General features: G+C 38.4%; 1 protein-coding gene across 1 annotated transcript in view; it reads left to right on the top strand.

Moving 5' to 3' along the window:
* The window catches only part of GALC (galactosylceramidase), a gene marked incomplete at its 3' end in the record, with an annotated part of 56,187 nt that overhangs the window by 10,401 nt on the left and 23,329 nt on the right, over positions 1-22,457 (top strand). Inside the window, exons 5-10 of the mRNA XM_039232478.1 lie at positions 1,627-1,766; positions 4,096-4,134; positions 6,566-6,696; positions 15,655-15,810; positions 19,468-19,592; positions 21,688-21,815. Of these exons, the coding sequence (XP_039088409.1) occupies positions 1,627-1,766; positions 4,096-4,134; positions 6,566-6,696; positions 15,655-15,810; positions 19,468-19,592; positions 21,688-21,815 (719 nt within the window). The remainder of the gene's footprint in view (positions 1-1,626; positions 1,767-4,095; positions 4,135-6,565; positions 6,697-15,654; positions 15,811-19,467; positions 19,593-21,687; positions 21,816-22,457) is intronic.

The following is a 22,457-nucleotide window of genomic DNA, read 5'->3' as shown; positions in this document are numbered from 1 at the left end:
GTTTTTGTGATGCTAAACTATTTTCCTCAACAAAATTTCTCATCAACATTTATGAAAGGGCAATACTATTTAGAAAATTGTAATTAGGTACCATAGTACATCCCAACTTTGTGAACTTATGTGTTACATGCAGTAGCAGATGCCGTTTCTAGAAGAGGTGCACATAAAAGTGTGTTTCAAACTTCCACGATGTGGTGGGAGCTGTTCTAGGCACTGGGGATACCTGACAGTCCGGCCCCCAACTCTGTCCTTTCAGAGCTTAAGCTCTGGCGGCAGCTTCACTGGATGATTTCTCAACTCTTTCTACTGTATTCACTTTACAGTTTTCGTGTAGCCGTGAATACACCCGTAGATATTGCAGAACACACAGTGATGACATACTTCCATCGTTTGAAATGAATTTGATTTTTTGAAGCAGGCTTATATATTCAGTGTGAGTGAGATCGATGAGAACCCATTTTATAGGCTTGATCTCAAGTCATTTTCAAAATCATTTTCAACAATCAAAGGACAAGCCTGAGTTTTTCTAAATAAAACAAAACAAAACAAAAAAAAAAAAAAGAGGAGTCAGTGTGTTCTTTCTAAATGGCGTTTTGTAAGAGATTCCAGAAATGTTGTGAGCAGTAGAAAAAAGAAGCCTCGTTGACTTCAGCACATACTCACCCACTGGGCCGCTTTCATGGTCAGTTCTCGATTGAATGTAGACATTCCAGCATGCTGAACCAATTCTAACAAAGACTTACACATGGTGGGCCTTTAGAATGTATTTGGCATTTCATTGTTTTAAAATGTTCCAGTATTTTAATGTCACATGTCTTATGGGATTCACACTTAGGCATTCATTCCTCCTGAGTTTAGAAACATAAGCATTTTGTTCTTTTGGTTTTGAATTTTTTCAGTGGTGTGAATTAGATTAGTAATATATATTAACAGTTGAGAGTTTTAACAGTTGAGCTTATTAACAAAATTAGGATTTAGAGTTGTAATTAGTGCTCCTCTACTATTCTCATTTTCTTACTGAAAAATAATAATTAGGGTGTTGGAAGAATGTGGGTTATTTGATCTATATCATCCCACAAAGGGGTATTTTCCTGTTGAGACTTTGGCATTTATATTGATAGGAGAACAAACTAGTTTTGCTGAATTTAATTATCTGACTAGTTAGTGTATCAAGGAACCTTAAGTTTTAAGAAGATGTACTAGTAAAAGAGGAATTATACTTAACCCATAGGAGTAGTGAAGCATAAGCCTTTCAGAAGAACTCCTTGATTTGACTTCAGAGGAAAGAAATTGCATATTAAATATCCGTATAGCAGGCGGTAGGCATGTTGAGTTACATTTCTTTCTATGGGTGAGTATCTTCAAGAGAGTGTTTGTGTTCTTATTTCTTTTTCTTGAAAGAGCAATTGGAACTTTGGAACCTGATTCTAGGGCTCAGGAAGGAGTTGCTGAGTTCATACACTGGAAAGGATTTTGAGAATACATGCATGGTATATAATCTTTCCTCTAGTAAGATCTGCATTGGCTTTTTGGTTAGCCTGTGTTCTTTTTGGTTTCTTTTGCCTTGTTTTGGATGGTCGCCAGCACTGTAATACCCACCCTACCTTTACCTTTTGCTTCCTGCAGGGTTGCCGTGGTCATTCCCTGGATGGCTGGGAAAAGGTTTCAACTGGCCTTACGTCAGTCTTCAGCTGACTGCCTACTATGTCATGACCTGGATTGTGGGCGCCAAGCATTATCATGATTTGGACATTGATTATATTGGGGTTAGTAATGTATTTAAACCTTGGTTAACGTTTGGACTTTATTTGAAATTTCTTAAAGCGGTTTGATTCTGTGGCATTTTGTTGACTGGCCGTTTTGTGGTCATGAGACTAATCTGTTCCGTTGGCATCTGATAACAAATTAAGTATGTGACCTTTCATTTCTCCTCTTTTCCATCCAAATTCGAGCCCCTTTTGAAAACTGTACTAAGTGTATACATTCTCTGAACTACCATTTCTTTTTACTTTTGATTTTGGTACCACTCCAGCCCCAGTTCTCCTTCTTGAAAGCTTTCCCTTTTTCTCTCATTGCACAAAAACACCACGTTTACCATGCAGTTAATGATTGCTCTCACTTTGCTCTCCGAATCTTCTATCTTTTTAAACCCGAGGGTGGCAGACTTTTTCTTAGTGGGTCAGAGAGTAAATAGTTTAGGTTTAGTGGGTCAAAGGCAGTATTAAGGATATTATGTAGGTAATTATATAGCCATTTAAAAAGTAACCATTTAAAATTGTAAGAACCATTTTTGGGTCTTGGGTTGTAAACAGTACACATGGTGGGCTGGATTTGGCAGGCTGGCTAACATCTGCCTACCCTGTCCTAAATTGTTATTTAACACCTTGTAACGATTTGGAAAATATAAAATATGATGTCTTCCCGGCTGGTCTGTTGGCAGGCTGGAGGCACTGTACCTCCAGCCCCCTGGCACACACATGCTGCGGTCTCGTACATGTTTGCTTAGTAATGTGCCTTATGTCAAAATTGATTTTAAAAGCATTCAGCAGTCAGCACGCAATTATTGAGCTCCTACTATGTCACAGGCCCTGTGACTATTGTATTTCAGGGATGCCAAGATTAATAAGCCCTTTAAGGAGTTTAGTGAGAGAGAGAGAGAGAGAGAGAGAAACCAGGCAGAGAAACTGCGTTATCACAAGGGGAGATGGGGATAAATCAGGGGCTGTAGGGAGCCAGAAGCAAGACGACTTTGTTTTTTGTTATCTTTCTCCAAACTATAATTGAAAATTAGTTTGTATTTGAGAACATTCTTAAGTGTCAGGGTATTTTCTAACCTGTAGTGAAACTAACTGTAGGTTTGGATCTAAGCAGCATTTTATTATGGTAAAGTCACCGTTGGAAAATGTTTCTGGTAAAGAGTGGGTAATTCACATCTCTTTTAGACTCACGTGCTGCAGTGAGGGGATTACTTGATAAATACTTTCCTGTATCCCTAGAGTTAAATGAGCTACAGCGCCTAGACTCTAGGCCATCTCTGTGATTAATAGCTTTCTCAGCTGCAAAACCAAGGTCTTGGATGTTCTCTTTTAATTCTAAAACCTCATCCTTGGTGATTCTAAAGCAGCGAGAGTTGTACATCCTCATTAAGAATTTTCCTCTGTCATGGAGTGCCTGGGTGGCTTAGTCGGTTAAGCGTCCGACTTTCGCTTAGGTCATGATCTCGCGGTTCGTGGGTTCGAGCCCCGCGTCGGGCTCTGTGCTGACTGCCAGCTCAGAGCCTGGAGCCTGCTTCAGAATCTGCGTCTCCCTCTCTCTCTGACCCTCCCCTGCTCACGCTGTCTCTCTCTCTCTCTCTCCCCTAGAAATAAATAAAACATTAAAAAAAAATTAAAAAAAAATTTTTCCTCTGTCTTGTAGCACATCACTGCGTGTGATCTTACGTGTGCTTAAAAAAATTACTTCTACAATGTACCTATAATGCTTGGCTTTAGGTGTGCTGGTGTCTTGTAAGAATTATTGCAGCACTCCCCATGTCTGTTAGGCTCCAGCACCTAATTTAGTCCCTGGCACACATTACATTGTCAGTATTTGTTGAATGATTGAATGGGTATTCTAGTTTTAGAAATCACTGGAATAAGTGACTTTTTGAAAAAATATCCACCAGATATTCAAGGTTTTAAAAACTGTTTTAATTTTAAAAATTATGTTGTCTTATAACATGTCTATATATTCAAGGACAGGACATTCCATAAAGTAAGAAAAATTGCTTTTTAAGACTTTATAAACTTTTTTAATACATATTTTTGAGAGGGGTGGAGAATGGGGCAGAGAGAGCAGGAGACACAGAATCTGAAGCAGGATCCAGGCTCTGAGCTGTCAGCACAGAGCCCGATGCAGGGCTCAAAACTCATGAACTGTGAGATCATGACCTGAGCCGAAGTCAGAGGCTTAACTGACTGAGCCACCCAGGCGCCCCAGAACACAATGGCTTTTTAGATTATGTTAAAGATGATGAGAGCAGTGGTGTCTGAATGATAATGCCCACTTTCTGACATTTCACTTTCAATTCAGACTTTTTGTCTTTCTGTTTTGCAGATTTGGAATGAGAGGTCATTTGACATCAGTTATATCAAGGTGTGTACAACTTCAAATCTTTTTATCTTAAAGTTATTAGTAAAGAATCCCCTTGCAGTTCTATGGAAATTAGTAGTAGGAGTGCTGTAGTTTTTACAGCACGGATACTTGTTTTGCTAGTTGTGACATAAAATTTAAGCAAAAATGTAGTCATGTTTAAATTCCTGATTAAAGCATCTGTAATTCCCTGTGAACCCCAAGTTTCATCATCTAAAGAGTTGTGTTGAATTTTCCCATTTTGAAATTTATTATTTGTAGAATTATGATAATCATTATAAAAACAACAGCATCATTTTAGGACTTAAAGAAATGTAGCTCCCCCCCCCCCCCCCGTTTTCAACTGAGCAAAGAAGGCAAAGATGGAAAAGAACAAAGCCCTTTATTCCTTTATTTGGGGTCTTGGAGTTGTATCACAGGGAGGACAGACTGGAGAAACCAGAAGAGTGTCTTGCTCATGTGGGGAAAGCAAGGAGTTCTTCTGGGAAAGAAGGAACGGGTGATTACATGATATAGATAAAGAAGAGAAAACTGCTAATTTGGTGCTGACCCGGTGAGCTACTTTTGAGGACTGTGTCACTGATTACTTAATTGGTGCCGTTACAAACAAAACTGTCCCTAGAAGGTATGAATTAACTTTACTGGCCTCATATGATCTGAGTACCAGTTGCTCTGTTGAAATATTATGAGCACTTGCTTATAAAACTATTGGCACTTCTGACCCAGTTCAAGGAAAGTGGAGCTTGAATGTGGGGTCTTTTATGTCCAAAAATTTTATATAGTTCCACATCTGGTATCAAAACTTCTATTACTCAGTCTCATTATTATTTTCTTTGGAATGCCTATTATACTGGAAAGTTCTATATGTTTCTGTCTGTGATTAGCAAATAGATGGCACCTAACATTTGCAAAGTATGTTATTTCCTGAGTCACTTTTCCTAAATATTTACCTCCATTTAATTCTCATTCCCTTCCATACAAGGTAACTACTATGATCGCTATTTTTCAGGAAAGGAAAAACAGAATAATGACCCCTCTGTCACTGGGAAATTAATGACAATTTAACTTTTCAGGTGGATCTTCTCTAGTTTACTTTTTAGTTCCATTTGTTCGTGTTTCCTCTAAGAAACACAATTTTGGGGTTATATTTTGTTTTCGTTAAAAAAAATTCTTTAAGTATTTTATGTCTCTAAGCAAGTTAATACCCACTCAACTCCTTTCATTGATTCCACCAGCAAGCATTGACTCAACGCCAGGTTTGTCAGGCATTCCCTATGTATTTGGAAGATAAAGACACAAAAAATACTGTCGCTGCCCGAGAGGAGCTCATGCTTGGGGACTGTGGAGTCCCACGTGGACACTTGAAATCTCAGTCCTAAGTTCTCTAGAAGAATAATGCCCAGGCAGGGCTGTCAGAAGGCACAGAGAGGAGATGACATTCCGCCTGGGTGGATTAGGGAACGCTATTAAAGGAGGTGACCTGGAGTTGGAATCTTCAAGATGGGATGGATAGGAAGTCCCCTTGTTGCTAGGGGAGGGGTAGGACATCGCAAAGAAGTGAAGATTGAGAGTAAAGGGATTTGGGGGAAGAGCAGGGATGGAAGATGGAGTAGACAAGCTGAGGACTCTGAGCCTCCCGCAGGCCAGTGTGTTCACTGGGGCAATGGTGCACATTAATCTGTAGCCATGGGGTTTGATGGTGTGGCTTGTAGCCAGGGACCGTAACTCAGGGTCAATTCCAGGTTGCAGGCGTTATCGGCGTAGTGGTGAAAGCGTGGTGGAGGGGGTGTTGTGGGGTTATGGGAGGCGGGGCAGGGGAACTAGTATAAGATGGGAGGTCAGCTCAGCTTCAGCTCAGTAGTTGAAAGTTGTGGCTTCTGTGAGCACAGGGCTGACGAGAGCAGCAGGAGCCTGGAGTGGAAGGCAAGTTAGTGCTTGGGTCCTGTGTGACCCTGCGATTGGAACAGCCTCATGGCCGGGTCTTAGTAGTGAAGGTGAGGAACTCTGTGTCTACCCAGGTTTGACATTTCACAGCTTATATTTTTTTTCCTTGGGACTATATGTGTGTCTCTCTCGTGTCCATTTCATATGAAGGAAGCATTAGGAACGTTAGAATCTGGTTTCCTTCTTCTTTTAAACTAATGACCTGCAGCTCTACTGGTGGTTATATTTATTTATTTTACTATTAAGGGTCTGTTGTGGATTTCATTAAAGTCAGAGGAAAATCCCTCTGAAACATTTTTACCTCTTTCTTTTTCTTTTTGTGTTCCCACCAAGTAAGTTATCTTAATGATAATGCTTTTATTTTCCAAAGGAGGCATGTTTCTATTGAGAAATACTATTGACACTAAGATACGTCAGCTATTGTGGTTGTAATTCAACAGCTGTAAACTCATTTGTAAACGGCTCTGCATTATGTTTATCTTCCCAAAAGGTGTTAAGAAGGATGCTGAACTATCAAGGTCTCAATCAAGTGAAAATCATAGCAAGTGACAATCTCTGGGAGCCCATTTCTGCTTCTATGTTGCTCGACCCTGAGCTCTTGAAGGTGATTGATGTTATAGGGTAAGGACGGTTTTGCTTTGAAAGCTTAACGGTTTCTGATTGCCTGACTGTGCCTTTGTTTTTGCTTTTTCTTCTCACTTGATTACATTTCCAGAGGTAGATTTCTTGTATTTACTAAACCATGTATAACTGATATTTCATTCCTTTTTCTTTGAAATGTATGTACAGTTGACCCTTGAACAGCTTAGGTATGAGCTCAGCCAATCAGCTTATGTGTGGAATTTTTATGATACTGTGAATTTGTTTTCTTTTTCATATGATTTTCTTAACAGCATTTTCTTTTCTCTAGCTTACTGTAAGAATACAGTGTATAGTACACAGATCATACAAAATATGTGTTTATTGACTATTTATGTTATTGGTCTTCTGGCCAACGGTCTATGAGGAGTTAAATTTTAAGGGAGCCAAAGATTATACTGAGATTTTTCAAATGCATGTGGGGGGCAACATATTGCTCAAGGGTCAGCTGTACTTTGGGATCTTTCTGTGACAATAAAGCGTATTGGTACTTTACCAAAATTGTGTTCACCTTTAAAGTAATGAAGCATGGCTTTCTTTAAATTAAGGGGCAGGGTAGTTTTTAAATTTTAGAAATGACAAATGCAAGACTTCTTGTGGTTGGAGTTCTTCCAGGAATGAACACTTATGTAAATGGTATTGCATGAGCCCTGACCATGGCCCTTGTCATGTTTCCTTAGCACTAAGGGTGGCTTTGACCCTGCTTCTTAGTCCAGCTCTGCCATTCAGTCCACTGGGTCTTGGCCTTCCAAGCAGTAATTTGTTCCAGCAGTAATTTGTTCTCTGTCTCGTTTATTTTTTCCAGTCTTATTTAGAAATAATTGATGTACATCACTGTGTAAGTTTAAGGTGTATGGCATGATAATTTACATATATGTGAGATGATTACAAAGGTTTAGTTAACATTCATCATCTCATATAGATACAGTGACAAGGAAAAAAAAATCCTTATGATGAGTGCTCTTAGGATGTAGTTAGTTAACAATGACTGTGTATCACATGCAGTGTTAATTATACTCATCATACTGTATATTACATTCCCACTTCTTATTTATAACTAGAATTTGGTACCTGTTGACCACCTTCCTGCAATTCCCCCCCTACCCTGGACCTAGCAGTATTTTTTTAAGCGAATTTGAAATTTTGTCTGTCATAAAAACGTTTACAAACCTTTGAAAAATAGAATAGACATATGTGTGAAATTTGTTCTTTGGTGTAAAGACTGCTTGATTGACGTATCTTTTCTTTTTAAAGGAGAACTTTGAATGTACACAAAGTAGGCAGAATAATATAATGAACATCCGTGTTCCCATCCCTCAGCCTCCATAACAGTGACCCTATGCCTGTATGTGGAACGGATCCACATACCCATCCGTTCTGTTACCTGAACCTGGGTTCGCCCCTTGGTGGCAGTGGAGCCAACAGACACAACCGAGGCAAAGAATTGGGAAAGGAAGGGATTTACTTGCAACAAGTGAAGGAGAACGTGGGGACGCTGCCCTGAGCAGTGTCTCCTGGAGCAGTAAGACTGGGGGGTGTAGGCTAAGGGTGTGTACATACTCACGAAGGGACTTGTACCACAGTGCATTCAGCATGGAACGGGGGCAGAAGTCATCTTAAGGGGACAGAGTCCAGGTCACAAAGGTCAGCATCACCACTTCTGGGTATCTGAGTGCTCAAAAACGGCTTAGATTCTGCAAAGATAAGCTGAAGAATGTGCGTCAGGTCAGTATTTTTGAGCCAGCGCTGGGAGATTTGCCACTGATTCACCGTCCCCAGTGCGATTAGGTTATCTCCTGGTGTGATGGTGGCTATCTGTTCTTACATTTTTTTGTTCCTTTAAAATTGTTATCTACTGGCATCTATTGTTCTTCAATTTCAACACATCTCAGGAAGTTCTGCAAGTTTAACAGGCTCTGGGCAAGTAGTGCTGGTTGCATAGATCACAAGATGGGGGTCTAGGATGACTTGCCTTATGTCAAGAAAAATTGTCTCACCTTTCTTTTTCCAGGGACCCCAGCTCTTTCCATGTACAGTTCCTCTCTTCCTTTCCCCACATTATTTTGAAGCAGATCCCACACACATTGTTATTTCTTCCATACAGATCTTCACATGTATCTTTAAAGATTTCTTTTTCTTTTTACCTAAATAACACCACTGTTAAACCTAAAAGTGTCATCGTGTTTTGATATTATCAAATATCTGTTTTTGTTATTTTAGTTTTATTTGATTGAATCTGGATCCAACTTGGATTCATACGCTGTGACTGGTTGCTATTTAAGTCTCTTCTAATTTTTCGGTTCCTGCCCCATCTCTTTATTCGTCTTCATTTGTCAAAGAAGCTGGATTGTGTGTCCTGTAAAGTTCCTCACAGCCTGGATTTAATGGTTTCATCCTTGCAGTTTGGTTTAACCTGACCGTCTGTCCTGTTTCTTGTCAGAAATTGATAGAGGCATGATTAGGTTAGATTGAGGCTCTTTTTTTTTGTTTGTTTGTTTGGCAAGAAAAGTAAGATGTATTTAAACATTTCATACATTGAAATTAGAATATAATTTTTGCTCTTATTGTTAAAACTTTCATAAATAGCTGAAGTGTTGAGAGGAAAGGAAGTTGTATTGACTTTGAATATATTTGGCTAAGAAAAATATTTAAATGAAGATATGGGTTTTACTATATCTTCATAAATAAGTTGGATGTTTAATTCATTTTTATCTTTATTGATGTGGGTTTCTTTTTTTTAACTTTTAAAAAAATGTTTGTTTTGGAGAGAATCAGAGTAAGAGCAGGGGAGGAGCAGAGAGAGAGAGGGAGACACAGAATCTGAAGCAGGCTCCAGGCTCTGAGCTGTCAGCACAGAGCCTGACACGGGGGTTGAACTCAAGAAATGGTGAGATCATGACCTGAGCCGAAGTTGGATGCCCAGCTGACTGAGCCACCCAGGCGCCCCTATTGATGTGGGTTTCTAATGCTGCAAAAACTCCTTTGAGCAGTGCTTTCTCGGATTTATTATTTTCTAACTTTATTGCACTGTGGTCTTTAACGCTGCATGTATTCTTAAATGTTTTTTCCCAAAAACATTCTCAGGAACTGCCTTCTGTTTTATTATATTAGGATGTATTCCCTATCGGTATATGAGTTGAGTGTATATTATCTATCTTATCAACCTCACTGACTACATTGTTTAGATATTCTGTATGCTGATTATTTTGTTCACTTGAACCATCCAGGGTTGCCAGGAGTGTTAGTTTCCTCTCTCTAGTGGTTTTCAGTTTCATGAAGTTTATGCTTATGAAAGTGACTGCTGTGTTATTTGGCATCTAGGTATTAATAAATGTCTTATCTCCATTCTGGTTTGTAACAGTTGACCTTAGAAAATGTCATTCTTTGTGGTGCCTGGTTGGCTTAGTAGGAAAAACATGCGACTCTTGATCTTGAAGTCATGAATTTCAGCCCCACTTTGGGTATAGAGATTAAAAAAAAAAAAGGAAAATGTCATTCTTTGCTTCATTATGCTTCTTGGATTGAATTTTGCTTTGCCCGTGACTAATAGAACTCTGCTTACTTTTCATTTATATTTGCCTGATCTCTTTGCCCATACTTTCATCCTTTACCTTTTGAGGTCATTCTATGTTAGGTGTGTTGCTTGCATTATAGTGTAGATTTAGATTTTGCTTTTCTCGCTGCCCTAAAATATCTTTAGAGTTTAATGAATGAGTTAAACTCATTTATATTTATTGATGTAACTGAAGGTTTTGTTTTCTCTCCTGCTACATTGTCTTTTGTTATTTAATTATTTTTACTATATATGCATACTAATATAAAATCTTGCTCTGTGATTTGTTTTCTTTGCACTTTAAAAATGTTTATTTATTTATTTTTTTGGTGGGGGGGTAGGGGAATAGAGAGGGGGAGAGCGAATCCCAAGCAGGCTCTGAGTTAGCACGGAGCCCAATGCAGGGCTCCATCTCACGAACCACTGGATCATGTCCTGAGCCAAAATCAAGAATTGGATGCTTAGCCGACTGAGCCACCCACACCCCCCTTCTTTGCTCTTTTTGAAGGTGGTTTCTCTTTTGTTATTTACTAAGGTTTGACTTTTGGTTCTATTGATTGCATTTATAAACTGATATTTTTATACCAGTGGGTCTCAGCTGGGGATAATTTTGTCTCCCAGGGTACATTTGGTAATGTCTGGAAATGTTTTTGATTGGTACTGGCATGATAGGCGGAGGCCACAGATGTTTCTAAGTATCCTCCCAAGCACTGGGTAAGTTTCCCACTGCAAAGAATTATCCAGCCAAATGTCAGTAGTGCTGAAGTCGAGAAACTGTTTATACTTCCCCTTTTCTTTACTATTCTACTTAGTTATTACGTATGGTTTACTAGACACAATGGGAAAATTATTTCATAACTTCCTCTTTCTCCCTTCTCACTCCCACAGTGGAATTTTAATTACCAGAATTTCTTAATCTTTGGACTCCTAAATAAGCTTAAGCTTAAGTAAGATCCCGCTCCATGGCTTTGATTGCGCATTTAGATCTTGTTTGCATATTACCTTTGTTCCATATTTCTCTGAAACCATTGTTATCTCTTTATTTTGGCTTGATTCTCTGTAATTCTATTCTTGCCATTCTTTCCTTATTGTGTTTTCCATTTCTGTTCTATCTTGTGTTCCTTTTTCTAAAATGGATTTTTTATAATTATGCTACAGTTCTCTCACTTTAGTCTCATATACCTCTGTTGTCCAATAACTTCATTTCTTTAAACATTTTTTAACAAAGTATAACATACACACACATGCCTACATCCATACATAAAAGTACATAAATCCTAAGAATATAGCATAATGAATTGTCACAAAGTGAGCATACCCACGTAGCCACCACCCAGGTCTAGAAATAGAAAATTATCAGTATCCAAGAAGCTCTTTCCTTAGAAATCTTCCTAATCATCAGCTTCTCCTTTGGTCCCAAAGGCAACTGCTAATGTTAGCTCTAACACCATACACAAATTTTGCCTATTTAAAAACTTTATTTAGATGGCATCTTAGAGTATCTATTATTTTGAATTGATATTTTTAAGATTAGCTCATGTTGCCAGGTATAGATGTTGTTCATTTTAATTGCTGTTTTGCATTCAGTTGTGGGAATATTCCACAATTTATCTGTCTGTTCTTTAGTAAATGGTCTTTGGATTCTTTCTAACTTTTGGCTATTGTGACATTATGAGATTTTGCTCAGGAGTTCTTGATTCTGTGGCTGCTACCTCCATAGGAAGAGTAGATTTCCCTGCCCCATTCACATTGTACTTGGCCTGCTCTATTTTTATAAAATCTAGTTTTGCAGTCATGGTGCTTTCTAGCGTAGGCTCCCGCTGGGCCCCATTCTCTCTCCTGCCTGAATGTTGTCTCTCTCTCTCACCATGGGTGTTCCTGCCTCATTCAATTTAGATTCTCACTCAAGCAGCTTATTTTCATAGCGAGGCTCTACTATTCCAGATAGAACTGTTTGCTACCTATTTCTGATATTGTTAAGAGTTTAAACCTGGATTGTCCAATATGGGCAGACACTAGCCACAGTTAGCTACAGGGCACTTGAGATGCAGCTAGTCTGAACTTAGGTGTGTGGTAAGTATAAAATAGACACTGGACTTTTAAAGCTTTGATATTTTGGGGCACCTGGGTGCCTCACTTGGTTGAACATCTGACTTTGGCTCAGGTCATGATCTCATGGTCTATGAGTTCGAGCCCCACGTCAGGCTCTGTGCCGACAGTTCAGAGACTGGAGCCTGCTTTGGATTCTGTGTCTGCGCCCCCCACCCCGCCCTTGCTGCCTCTCCCCTAATTATGCTCTCCTTCTCTCTCAAAAATAATTGAATAAACATTAAAAAAACCAAATACATGTTTTCTTTTAAAAAAGAAAGATTTGATATTTTAAAAATGTAAAATGTTATTCATAATTTTTTATGTTGTATCATAATATTTTGGATATATTGGGTTAAACAAAGTATATCATGAAAAATTCCCTTCTGCTTTTTTTTTAAAGTTTTTATTTTTTTAAATTTTTTTTATTTAAAAAAAATTTTTTTTAATTTATTTATTTCTAGGAGAGAGAGAGAGAGAGAGACAGCGTGAGCAGGGGAGGGTCAGAGAGAGAGGGAGTCATAGACGGAAACAGGCTCCAGGCTCTGAGCTGGCAGTCAGCACAGAGCCCGACGCGGGGCTCGAACCCATGAACTACGAGATCATGACCTAAGCGAAAGTTGGACGCTTAACCGGCTAAGCCACCCAGGCGCCCCCCCCTTCTGCTTTTTAAAATGCAGCTGCTACAACATTTAACCTTATGTATGTATTGCCCACCTCCTATTTCTGTTGGCTTAAAGTGTCATAGTATCGTGTTTGCATCTCTTAGTGAATTCGCTGCTTTCTATTTACCCCTAACTGAATGATGTCAGCATATGAAGGCATTCCCAGTTTCACCAGTTGCCTTCTGATGCCTCCACAGGGCATATGGTCTGCTGCTTTGGGGTCACCGTCTGCTGGTCCAGTTTCCACATTTCACCTGCTGATCCTGGGCCAGTTCTGATGCTGCAAGACTCCCGGGGATTCTCTGTCACCCAGTTTTGATGAGGACATTGTTTATGAGTTTTTCCCTTTCCCGTATCTGGTTGATCTCATTGGTTTCATGAGGAGTACTAGGGAGTTTCAGAAACTCCACCGTGATCCACCTTGTCCATAGGTCCTAATTTTCTTTTAATACAAGTGTGTTCCTCTGTTAGGATAACTTTGATTTACTTTCAAAGTAATCTTAATTTTATTTGTCATCTGAAGTTTGAAAAACCATGCTGTGAAATGACAGAGATTTTTGCTTAGTTATATACATTAAACATTTCAAAGGACCTTTGCATTTTGTTGAACTAGTGATGGGTCTGGACATTGGGAGAGACCCAGTTTTTAGTACTGTTTTTGCCCTGTTTTGCTCAGATTATTTAATAAATCATTCAGTTTTAATGTAACAGTTAACATGTTCTGAATGAGGGATTTCTATTTCTGTAACTTTAAAAGAGATGCTTTTTTCAGATTATAAAAATAATGCATGCTTATTATAGAAAATTTGGAAAATGTATAAACCTGTAAAGATGGACTTACAACTTATAATTGTAACTAACATCTAGAGATCATTAGTAACATGATAGCATATTACTTTCCAAGCTTTTACTTTTTTATATAAGTGTAATTGGGCCAGAGATACACCGAGAGCACATTTGGCAGAGGGACAACTGAATGGGCCTTAATATTATTAGCATGTGGCTGAATATCATGATCGAAGAATGAAGTCCTAGGAAATAAGAATGAATCTAAAATGTAAAACTCTGTTAAAATTATATTGTTACAAAGATTAGTAATAGATATTGTTACAAAGGTTAGTAACAGATACTGTTACAAAGGTCAGTAACAGACTTTCTGTGTTGGGCATAATAGCACCAGAAAATAATTTCTGAATCTTGTGAGGCGCTAGCTTGCTCTTGAGGTCTCTGTAGGGTATGTTTATAGTACTGAATTAGATGCGTGTTTGCATTCTACAACATCTCAGTGTGGTACCTCATCTTTCTCGAATACTTCTTTTTATGTCCCCTATTCTCTGTTACTTGTTCTTTTCTTCTTTATGAAATCCTGGAGTTTCAAATTGATGTTGTGCCATAATTCATCTTCTGGAGGTAGAATGAATTCCCAAATGAAACTTTTTCATAAAAGATTCATGACCTACGTGGAATTAAATAACTAAAAACTGAAACAAGTCTTGACAGTCATTTTTTTTAGTGTAATGAATACTATGACACCAAACTACTGAGTTATGATATAATCCTGCCCCCATTATTCTGCTCGTATTGTTATTAAATTTTAAATAAATAATTGTCTTAAAAAGTATACACTCATATCCCTAAAATTACTTAGCTAATATGCTCTCTTGTTCTTGTGTTGACTGTTAATCTCTTTCTACTTCACATTTGAGATTTCTAAATTGTTTTTATTCAGTACTCAGTAACTTCCAAAATCCTCATTAAAGTGCTATTTTACTCTTAGAATAATAAATATACATTTATACTTTGACTGACTTTTCTCAAATAGTGGAGTAAGGAAGGGGTCTGATGGGTTTCTCAACCTCTGAACTGTTGATATTTTCACTGGAGAATTCTTTGTTGTGGGGACCTGCCCTTGCATTATAGGATGTTTAGAAGCACCTCTGGCCTTTACCCACTAGATGCCAGCAGCAAATCCTGCCCGGCTCTGCTTTCTCCACCAGGCAAAACCAGCCGGGGCTAAGAACCACCGCTGCTCTGGGACAATGATTTGTAGTTTACCCAAGGGAGTTTTTTCTTTTTATTCAAGAAAGAACTCTCTGGTTTTTTGTTGTTTTTGACTTTTCATTTTTGCCTGGGAAAATACCAAGGTGTCTTTCTCTCTCTCTACTCAGAGGTAGAAGTATGGGAGGAGGTACTACTTTATATAATAGATTCATTAATCTTATTTTTAGCTTCCTTCTTACTCCTTCCTTTCTACTGTTCTGAGCTCTCTACTTCCCCTGGGAATCTGAATTCTGTCTCCATCTCATTCATCTCTTAAGAGTGTTTTAGGTTGGAGTGTCCTAGGCTGTGGCTTCCTCTGCCACCTCCATCTGTCTATGTGCTTTCATCTGTTTCTCTCATCCACTGATGATATTCCTTCCTGTTGTGCCTGTTGTTACAGGCTTATCGCATTTTAGGGCCACCTGAGACATAAGATTGAGCAGATGCTTCCGGCTGGTGTGACATCTATCCACAAGCTGCCCAGTAATTTAAAATAGAAAACACTGGTAAAGACCTGTTTTTTATTCACTCAACAAATAGATATAAGTGGCATGTTCTGCCTTTTCCCATTTCCTCCCACCCTTTCTTTTCTAGAGCTCATTATCCTGGGACCCGTACAATGAAGGACGCGAGGTTGACCAAGAAGAAGCTTTGGTCGTCTGAGGATTTTAGCACTTTAAATAACGATGTGGGTGCAGGCTGCTTGGGTCGCATACTGAATCAGAATTATATCAATGGCTACATGACCGCGTAAGTTACTGACAACTTTTCAAGGTTTTTATTTTGAAAAATTTCAAAATCACAGTAAGTAGAAGAAAAGTACCATGGGCTTCCTGTTTCACAGCCTAGATTCAGTGGTTGTAAACAGCAGCTTCATCTATACTTACATATATACCTAAGCTTGTGATTTTTTTTATATTTGAACATTGTCAATATGAATTGGATAAAGTCAGACTCACTGAGATGTAATTGATAGTAATTAATTCATGGAGTTCTGTGATTTTTGACAAGCCATATATACATTCTAATGAACAATTATAAATTGTGTATGTCATAACACTTCACCCCTAAACATTTTAGCCTGTGGCCCCAAGACATAAAGGATATTCTCCTACATGATCACTATATCACATTTATACATAAGAGCATAAGAGCACTGTCAAAATATTTCAAATACTTCATCTATATTAAAATTTTCCCAGTTGTTCCCCAAAGTGTCATTCATAGCTTTGTTTTTTAAAAAAAGCTGAGAGCAAATCAAGCACGCATTGCATTTAGATGTCATGCTCCTACAATCTTTTTGAATACAGAATGGTTTCCTTCCTTACCTATTTTTCATGACAGCAGCCCTTTTGAAAAGACCAGGCAAGTGACCTTGTGGACTGTCCACTTCCCACTTGCCTGATTTATTCCTCAAGGCATCGTCTAACTTGCGTAACTGTGTGTTTACAAAACAGAGGTTCTTGGGGTGCCCTGAGGGCTCAGTCGGTTAAATGTCAGGTCATGATCTCCCCATACTTGGATTCAGGCCCCAGTGTGAAACCTGCTTAGAGCTCTCTCTCTCTCCCCTCTCTGCCCTTCCCCAACTTGTGCATCTCTCTTTCTCTCTCAAAAATAAATAAGTAACTTAAAAAAAAAAAAAAAACCAAAGAGCAAAACAGATGTTTTTTTTTTCTTTTTCTTTTTAATAGTTTATTGTCAAGTTGGTTTCCATATAACACCCAGTGCTCATCCCAACAAGTGCCCTCCTCCTCCATGCCCATCACCCCCCTTTCCCCTCTCCCCCACCCCCATCAGCTCTCAGTTTGTTCTAGGTATTCAAGAGTCTCTCATGGTTTGCCTCCCTCCCTCTCCCCAATTATTTTTTCCCCTTCTCCTCCCCCATGGTAAGAGGTTCTTAGAACTAAAGAAACTCTGTTTCTCAGGGAAACCTTTCTTTCTGTCTGTCTGTCTGTCTGTCTGTCTTTCTGTCTTTCTTTCTTAACATTTTTATTTTTTCTGAGAGAGAGAGAGACAGCATGAGCAGGGGAGGGTCAGAGAGAGAGGGAGATACAGAATCTGAAACAGACTCCAGACTCTGAGCTAGCTGTCAGCACAGAGCCCAACGCGGGGCTTGAACCCAATAACCGTGAGATCATGACCTGAGCTGAAGTCAGAGGCTTAACTCACTGAGCCACCTGGGCACCCCAGGGAAGCATTTCTTAAATGCTTTGAGAAGCTTTAACTGTGATTAGATTCAAATTTGCTCTCTAAAACCATAATAAACAGAACAAAAGTAAGCCAATACATATTCTTGTGATGCTAATATATTGTCCTTACAGCCTTTGTTCTTTTTCTTCTCTTTTTAAAAGAAAAGATGCTTATGGAGAGTTTGGTTCTAATAACTTAATTTGGTATTAAGAGTAATGCCCGCTCATGACAGAGAATTTAGTAACTGCATATAAATACAAAGGAGGAGGCAAAATCACCCATATTTTTGCCATCCAGAGGTAACCATCCTTAAAAATTTTGGTGTATGTCCTCCCATTTATATGAATAAGATTTTAATACAGGTTGAGACCATACTGTATAATATTTAGTACATAAGATGCTTTTTACTTAACAGGGAATTATGAACTCTTTTTTTCATGTTTAAGTATACTCTTGTTTCATCATTTTTAATGCTTATGTATATTCTGTTACACAGAGCATGGTTTCCTGAACATGTCTGCAGAAGCATCTGAGACACTTGTGGGTTTTTTTAAAATGATTTTTTTTTATTTTTGAGAGAGAGAGAGAGAGAGCGAGCGAGCATGAACACAAGCAGGGGAGGGGAAGAGAGAGAGAGAGGGAGACACAGAATCCGAAGCAGGCTCCAGGTTCCAAGCTGTCAACACCGAGCCTGATGTGGGGCTCTAACTCACAACTCTGAGAACATGACCTGAGCCGAAGTGGATCACTTAACCAACTGAGCCACCCAGGCACCAGGCCCGACCACCGCACCCCCCCCTGCCGCCCAGACACTGGTTACACTGGTTCCTTGGCTGGTGCCCAGATCTACTGAATCATAACCTCTCTAGAAGTCTCTGGAGACTGATTTGGTATCGTTAGTGCCACAGCTGATTCTGAAACCACAGGAGTTTGGGAAGCACTGATGTGGAAAATATACCTCATTGAATATTCTCTTTCAGAAATGGAAGTTGTCTCTACTATAAGTTAACAGATTTGTACACATTGAAACAATCAGTTGTATACAGATATCATTGTACACATCTGTAATTATTTCATTAGGGTGTATTCCTAGAAATGGAACAAATATCTGGGTCAGGGGTATTTAGATTTTGAAGACTTTTTTGTATGTAACAAAATGCTCTTCAGATAGTTTGCTTGGGTTCATACATCTATCACCAGCCAGAGAAGATAATCTGGTAATCCATGAGTAAAGTCATGGCAACTCTTGACATTTTCACTGATAGTAAGGATTTTTGAAAATTGGAGCTATTATTTCTACTTCCTGTTGGCAGAATTAGGAGGCTTTGATTTCCTAAGAATGTCAGTCTGTCATTTTATGACCGATGAGGGCTTGGTAAGAAAAGTGAAATTCTGTGGGTAAGCTCTGGTTTTTGATTTTAGCTGTGAGGAACCTGGCAGTACCTGGGTCTAGGGCTTCCCTGAGAACCACAGAGTTACACTTTCAGGGTTCAGTACCAACCAATAATAGGCATCTGAAGGAATGGGCCAAAATACAGTCCGGCAAGCTGATCCATTACCACTTGTAGATGAGACAGAGTCTAGCAGTAGTAGAGCTGAGACCTTGCTCTGTATGCCTCATATGCATTAGTACAGTGACTCCTCACAATAATCACATGAGCTAGGTCTACTGATTATCCCCATTTTACAGATGAGGAAACTGAGGTCCAGAGAGATTAAGTGGTGGAACCATAATTTGAAGTCAGACAGTCTGACTCTAAAAATTCTCAATTGTAAAGCTTTGTAGCAGCTCAGAGTGAAGTTCATAAAATTATATCATGAAACTGAGGCATTAAGAAGGCCGTCAAAAGGAAAGCAGTTATGGATGAAGCCTTTATTTGTATTTGACTCAAATTTGTGACATGTCTCATGCTGATAGGGTATGATTCATCTTCTGGCTTCATCACCGTTCAGTAAAAATTACACGCCCATATATACTTGAGCTTTTTAATTATGTGATTCCCCATGAAAAATACCTAGATGGATCCAACACTGGATTTTTCAAAATATGAATGAATCTACGTGACTTCTGTTTTCTTGTTTTGGGTGGGTAGTTTTTGGTTCTTTACATATATTTATATAAATTCTGATAAGGTGTTTTTATGACAGTCTTCTAGACCTTTACATTTTGATCACAAGCTCTTTTGGTATTTCTCTTTTATCAAACAAACCTTTTAGCACAATTGCTTGGAATTTGGTGGCGAGTTACTATGAACAGTTGCCTTACGGACGATGTGGATTGATGACCGCTCAGGAACCGTGGAGTGGACACTATGAGGTAGAGCCTCCTGTCTGGGTGGCAGGTATGGTTCAGAGTCCATTTCATCCTTCCCAAATTTCTTTCTAGGGAGGCAAAGCAGAAATCAGAAGAGCATATACAAACTGTGTATGTGTGTGTGTGTGAGTTCTTAAGTTTGTGTCTCTGTTTTAAGCAAGATTTGCCACAATGTTTTATAATATCTTTTAACTAGACCACTTTCTCTATTTCATTCTTGATTATCCTAAGACTAGGCTCTTAGAAAAGAAAGGGAAAGAGGGAAGAGAAGAGGGAAAAGAATTATTGTCTCGTGATGGAGACAACACATTAAATAGTTGATAAATATGTAATTATAAATTGTGATAATTGCTAATATATGATGTATTTGTAAAGATTTATTGTAACTGAAGAGCATCTAAAAGTCCTAAAATTAGTCTTAGAGACATTTTATTGTTTTGTATTAATATAGTTTTGTTGATAAGAATAGTGTGCTAACAAAATCGAATTATTAAATGCATAATTAAGTGTGAAAGCTATGTGAAATATTGTGGCTTTATACTGATGAATACTGTTACAGATAATTTTAATAAAAATGTAAAATCATGACTCTCATGTACATAAAAATGAGCACATGTTAAAGATTTTGTATTACTCATGATATATAGGAAGCAGACAGATGAATCTACCATTTCAAAGGCAAAAATCAAAACAGTACAAACTTATTTAGAGTAAAAGAATTTGAGATAAATTGAAATTGAGGGAAGATTAGGTTTCCCATAACAGGGAGGGGGGGAGGAAATCAATTAAATCCTTATCAAATAGGACATAATTTACACATCCATCAGTTACCTACAGTTTACAAGGAGTTTCAAAATAGTTTAAAGATAACAGGGCTGCAGAAACAAACTTTTGTTACAGCTATCAGTCATTAGTCACAAGGGACATTGAGATCATGCCGACAATGGATGACATTGTACCACTTTTTCATGAATGATGTAACCATACTAAAAATGAGTATAATTTAAACAGAATAAAAATCCTGTTGAATAATATTCAAGTTCTTTCCATAATTTTTTTTGGTAAAATGAAACATGACCATTTTGTTTTAACATCGTAACTATAGTCTTTTTTTTTTTTTAAATCCAGTTTTCAAAGGCAGAATGCTTTCATGGGAAAATTCTGAATTTGGACTGAATTTGTTTTCATTTTAAACCTCTATTTTGGAGATTTTATTTTTTACTTGATGGGTTTTCCTTAGATTTGCTGTCATGACATTAATCATGAAATCATGATTTTATTTCTAAACTCTAAATTGTACTTCCAAAAATGCGGAAAAGTTAAGTTGGACTTGGATGTCACCATTAGTTAACCCCTTAAGTGTTATAATCATTGGTCTCACATTTTCTAGATGAACTAATGTAGTCTTCTAATATTGTCATTGTCTTTTGGGGGTTGCTCAGTACACTTGCAGGGCCAGCTTTAGAGGTACCCAATAAATATGTATCGTGCAGTGCTTGAAACCATAAAGCTTATTCGTTTTTGAAATGCAGTATTAATTTTTTAACCTTATTTTTTTGTAGTTATATTACGATGGGTTAAATAGAGATGAACAAAGTTCAGAAAGAATAACTTTATCTTACTCTTGGAAAAAAAGACTTAATATTCTTAAATTGACAGTGTCGTCCACTTATTTTTACCATAATTCTAACTACAGTTATTCTTACTACAATTGTACCATTTAACTGGACTAATTAGTCAAAAGTTGAAACATGAGGTTAGCAAGTATTTTCCTCTAAAATAGTAAATAGCTTGTTAGACTCAATCAGACTCAAGTCAGTAGACAGCTTTATTTTTTGATTTATTTATTTAATGAAAAAAATTTTTTAATGTTCATTTTTGAGAGAGAGACATAGCACCAGCAGGGCAGGGTCAGAGAGAGAGGGGGACATAGAATCTGAAGCAAGGTCCAGGCTCTGGGCTGTCAACATGGAGTCCAGAGCGGAAACTGCAAGATCATGACCTGAGCTGAAGTCAGATGCTTAACTGACTGAGCCACCCAGGTGTCCCTATTTTCTATTTTTTAAAAGAAACCCTCTCATTACTGTTTTTATCTTACTGGATCTTTCTCTGCTTTACTATAGCTCATACCACTCAGTTTACTCAACCAGGCTGGTATTACCTGAAGACAGTTGGTCACTTAGAGAAAGGAGGAAGCTACGTGGCTCTGACTGATGGCTTAGGTAACCTCACCATCATCGTTGAAACTATGGTAATTCTTTGTTTTTAATGAGATTAACTGTCTTCCTATTGGAAAAACAGTATATAACACAACTAAACACCTTCTTTAGAGAAACAAAACCCTAGCTTTACCAAAGTGTAAGTCACATGGGATAAACAACACGTAGGGGAGGAAGAAAGCTCTTCCTATACCCTCTTAGGTTCAGAAGCCTGGACCCCCAAAATTAAACTGACACCCCCCACAGATTAACAAGAGAAAACAGAGTTTATTTGTGCGTGCACCTTGCATACGCGTGCGGGATACTTAGTGATAAGGAACTAAGAGGGGTGGTCAGAGTTTGGGCTTATATTCCTAGATTAGTAAGTAATGGATGGGGACGAAAGGGCACTTAATGGAAAATAAGTGCCTTTTTGGAAAGATAAATGGGTTTTCCGGAGAACAAGCAGGAATGACTGTGGTACCGCGTGTCCATACTGGACAGCGGTTTTTCCGCTGCCTTTAGGGCTGTAGAAGTCCTCTGCAGAAGGGACTAGGGGCAGCTGTTATTCCCATTCCTCCTTTCTGGGAGTAGATCCACCCTGAAGAGGAAGTTTTGGCAGCCTCATTTCCCAGAGGTTGCTGCTTTTAGTAAGCTGAGAGAAGCTTAGAGAAGACTTTTTTCTGGCATCTTTT

Source organism: Hyaena hyaena, unplaced genomic scaffold (genome assembly GCF_003009895.1).
Source record: "Hyaena hyaena isolate Hyena2069 unplaced genomic scaffold, ASM300989v1 scaffold_67, whole genome shotgun sequence".
Lineage (NCBI taxonomy): Eukaryota > Metazoa > Chordata > Mammalia > Carnivora > Hyaenidae > Hyaena > Hyaena hyaena.
Note: the sequence above shows the minus strand (reverse complement) of the source record. Positions and strands in the feature narration are given on the sequence as shown.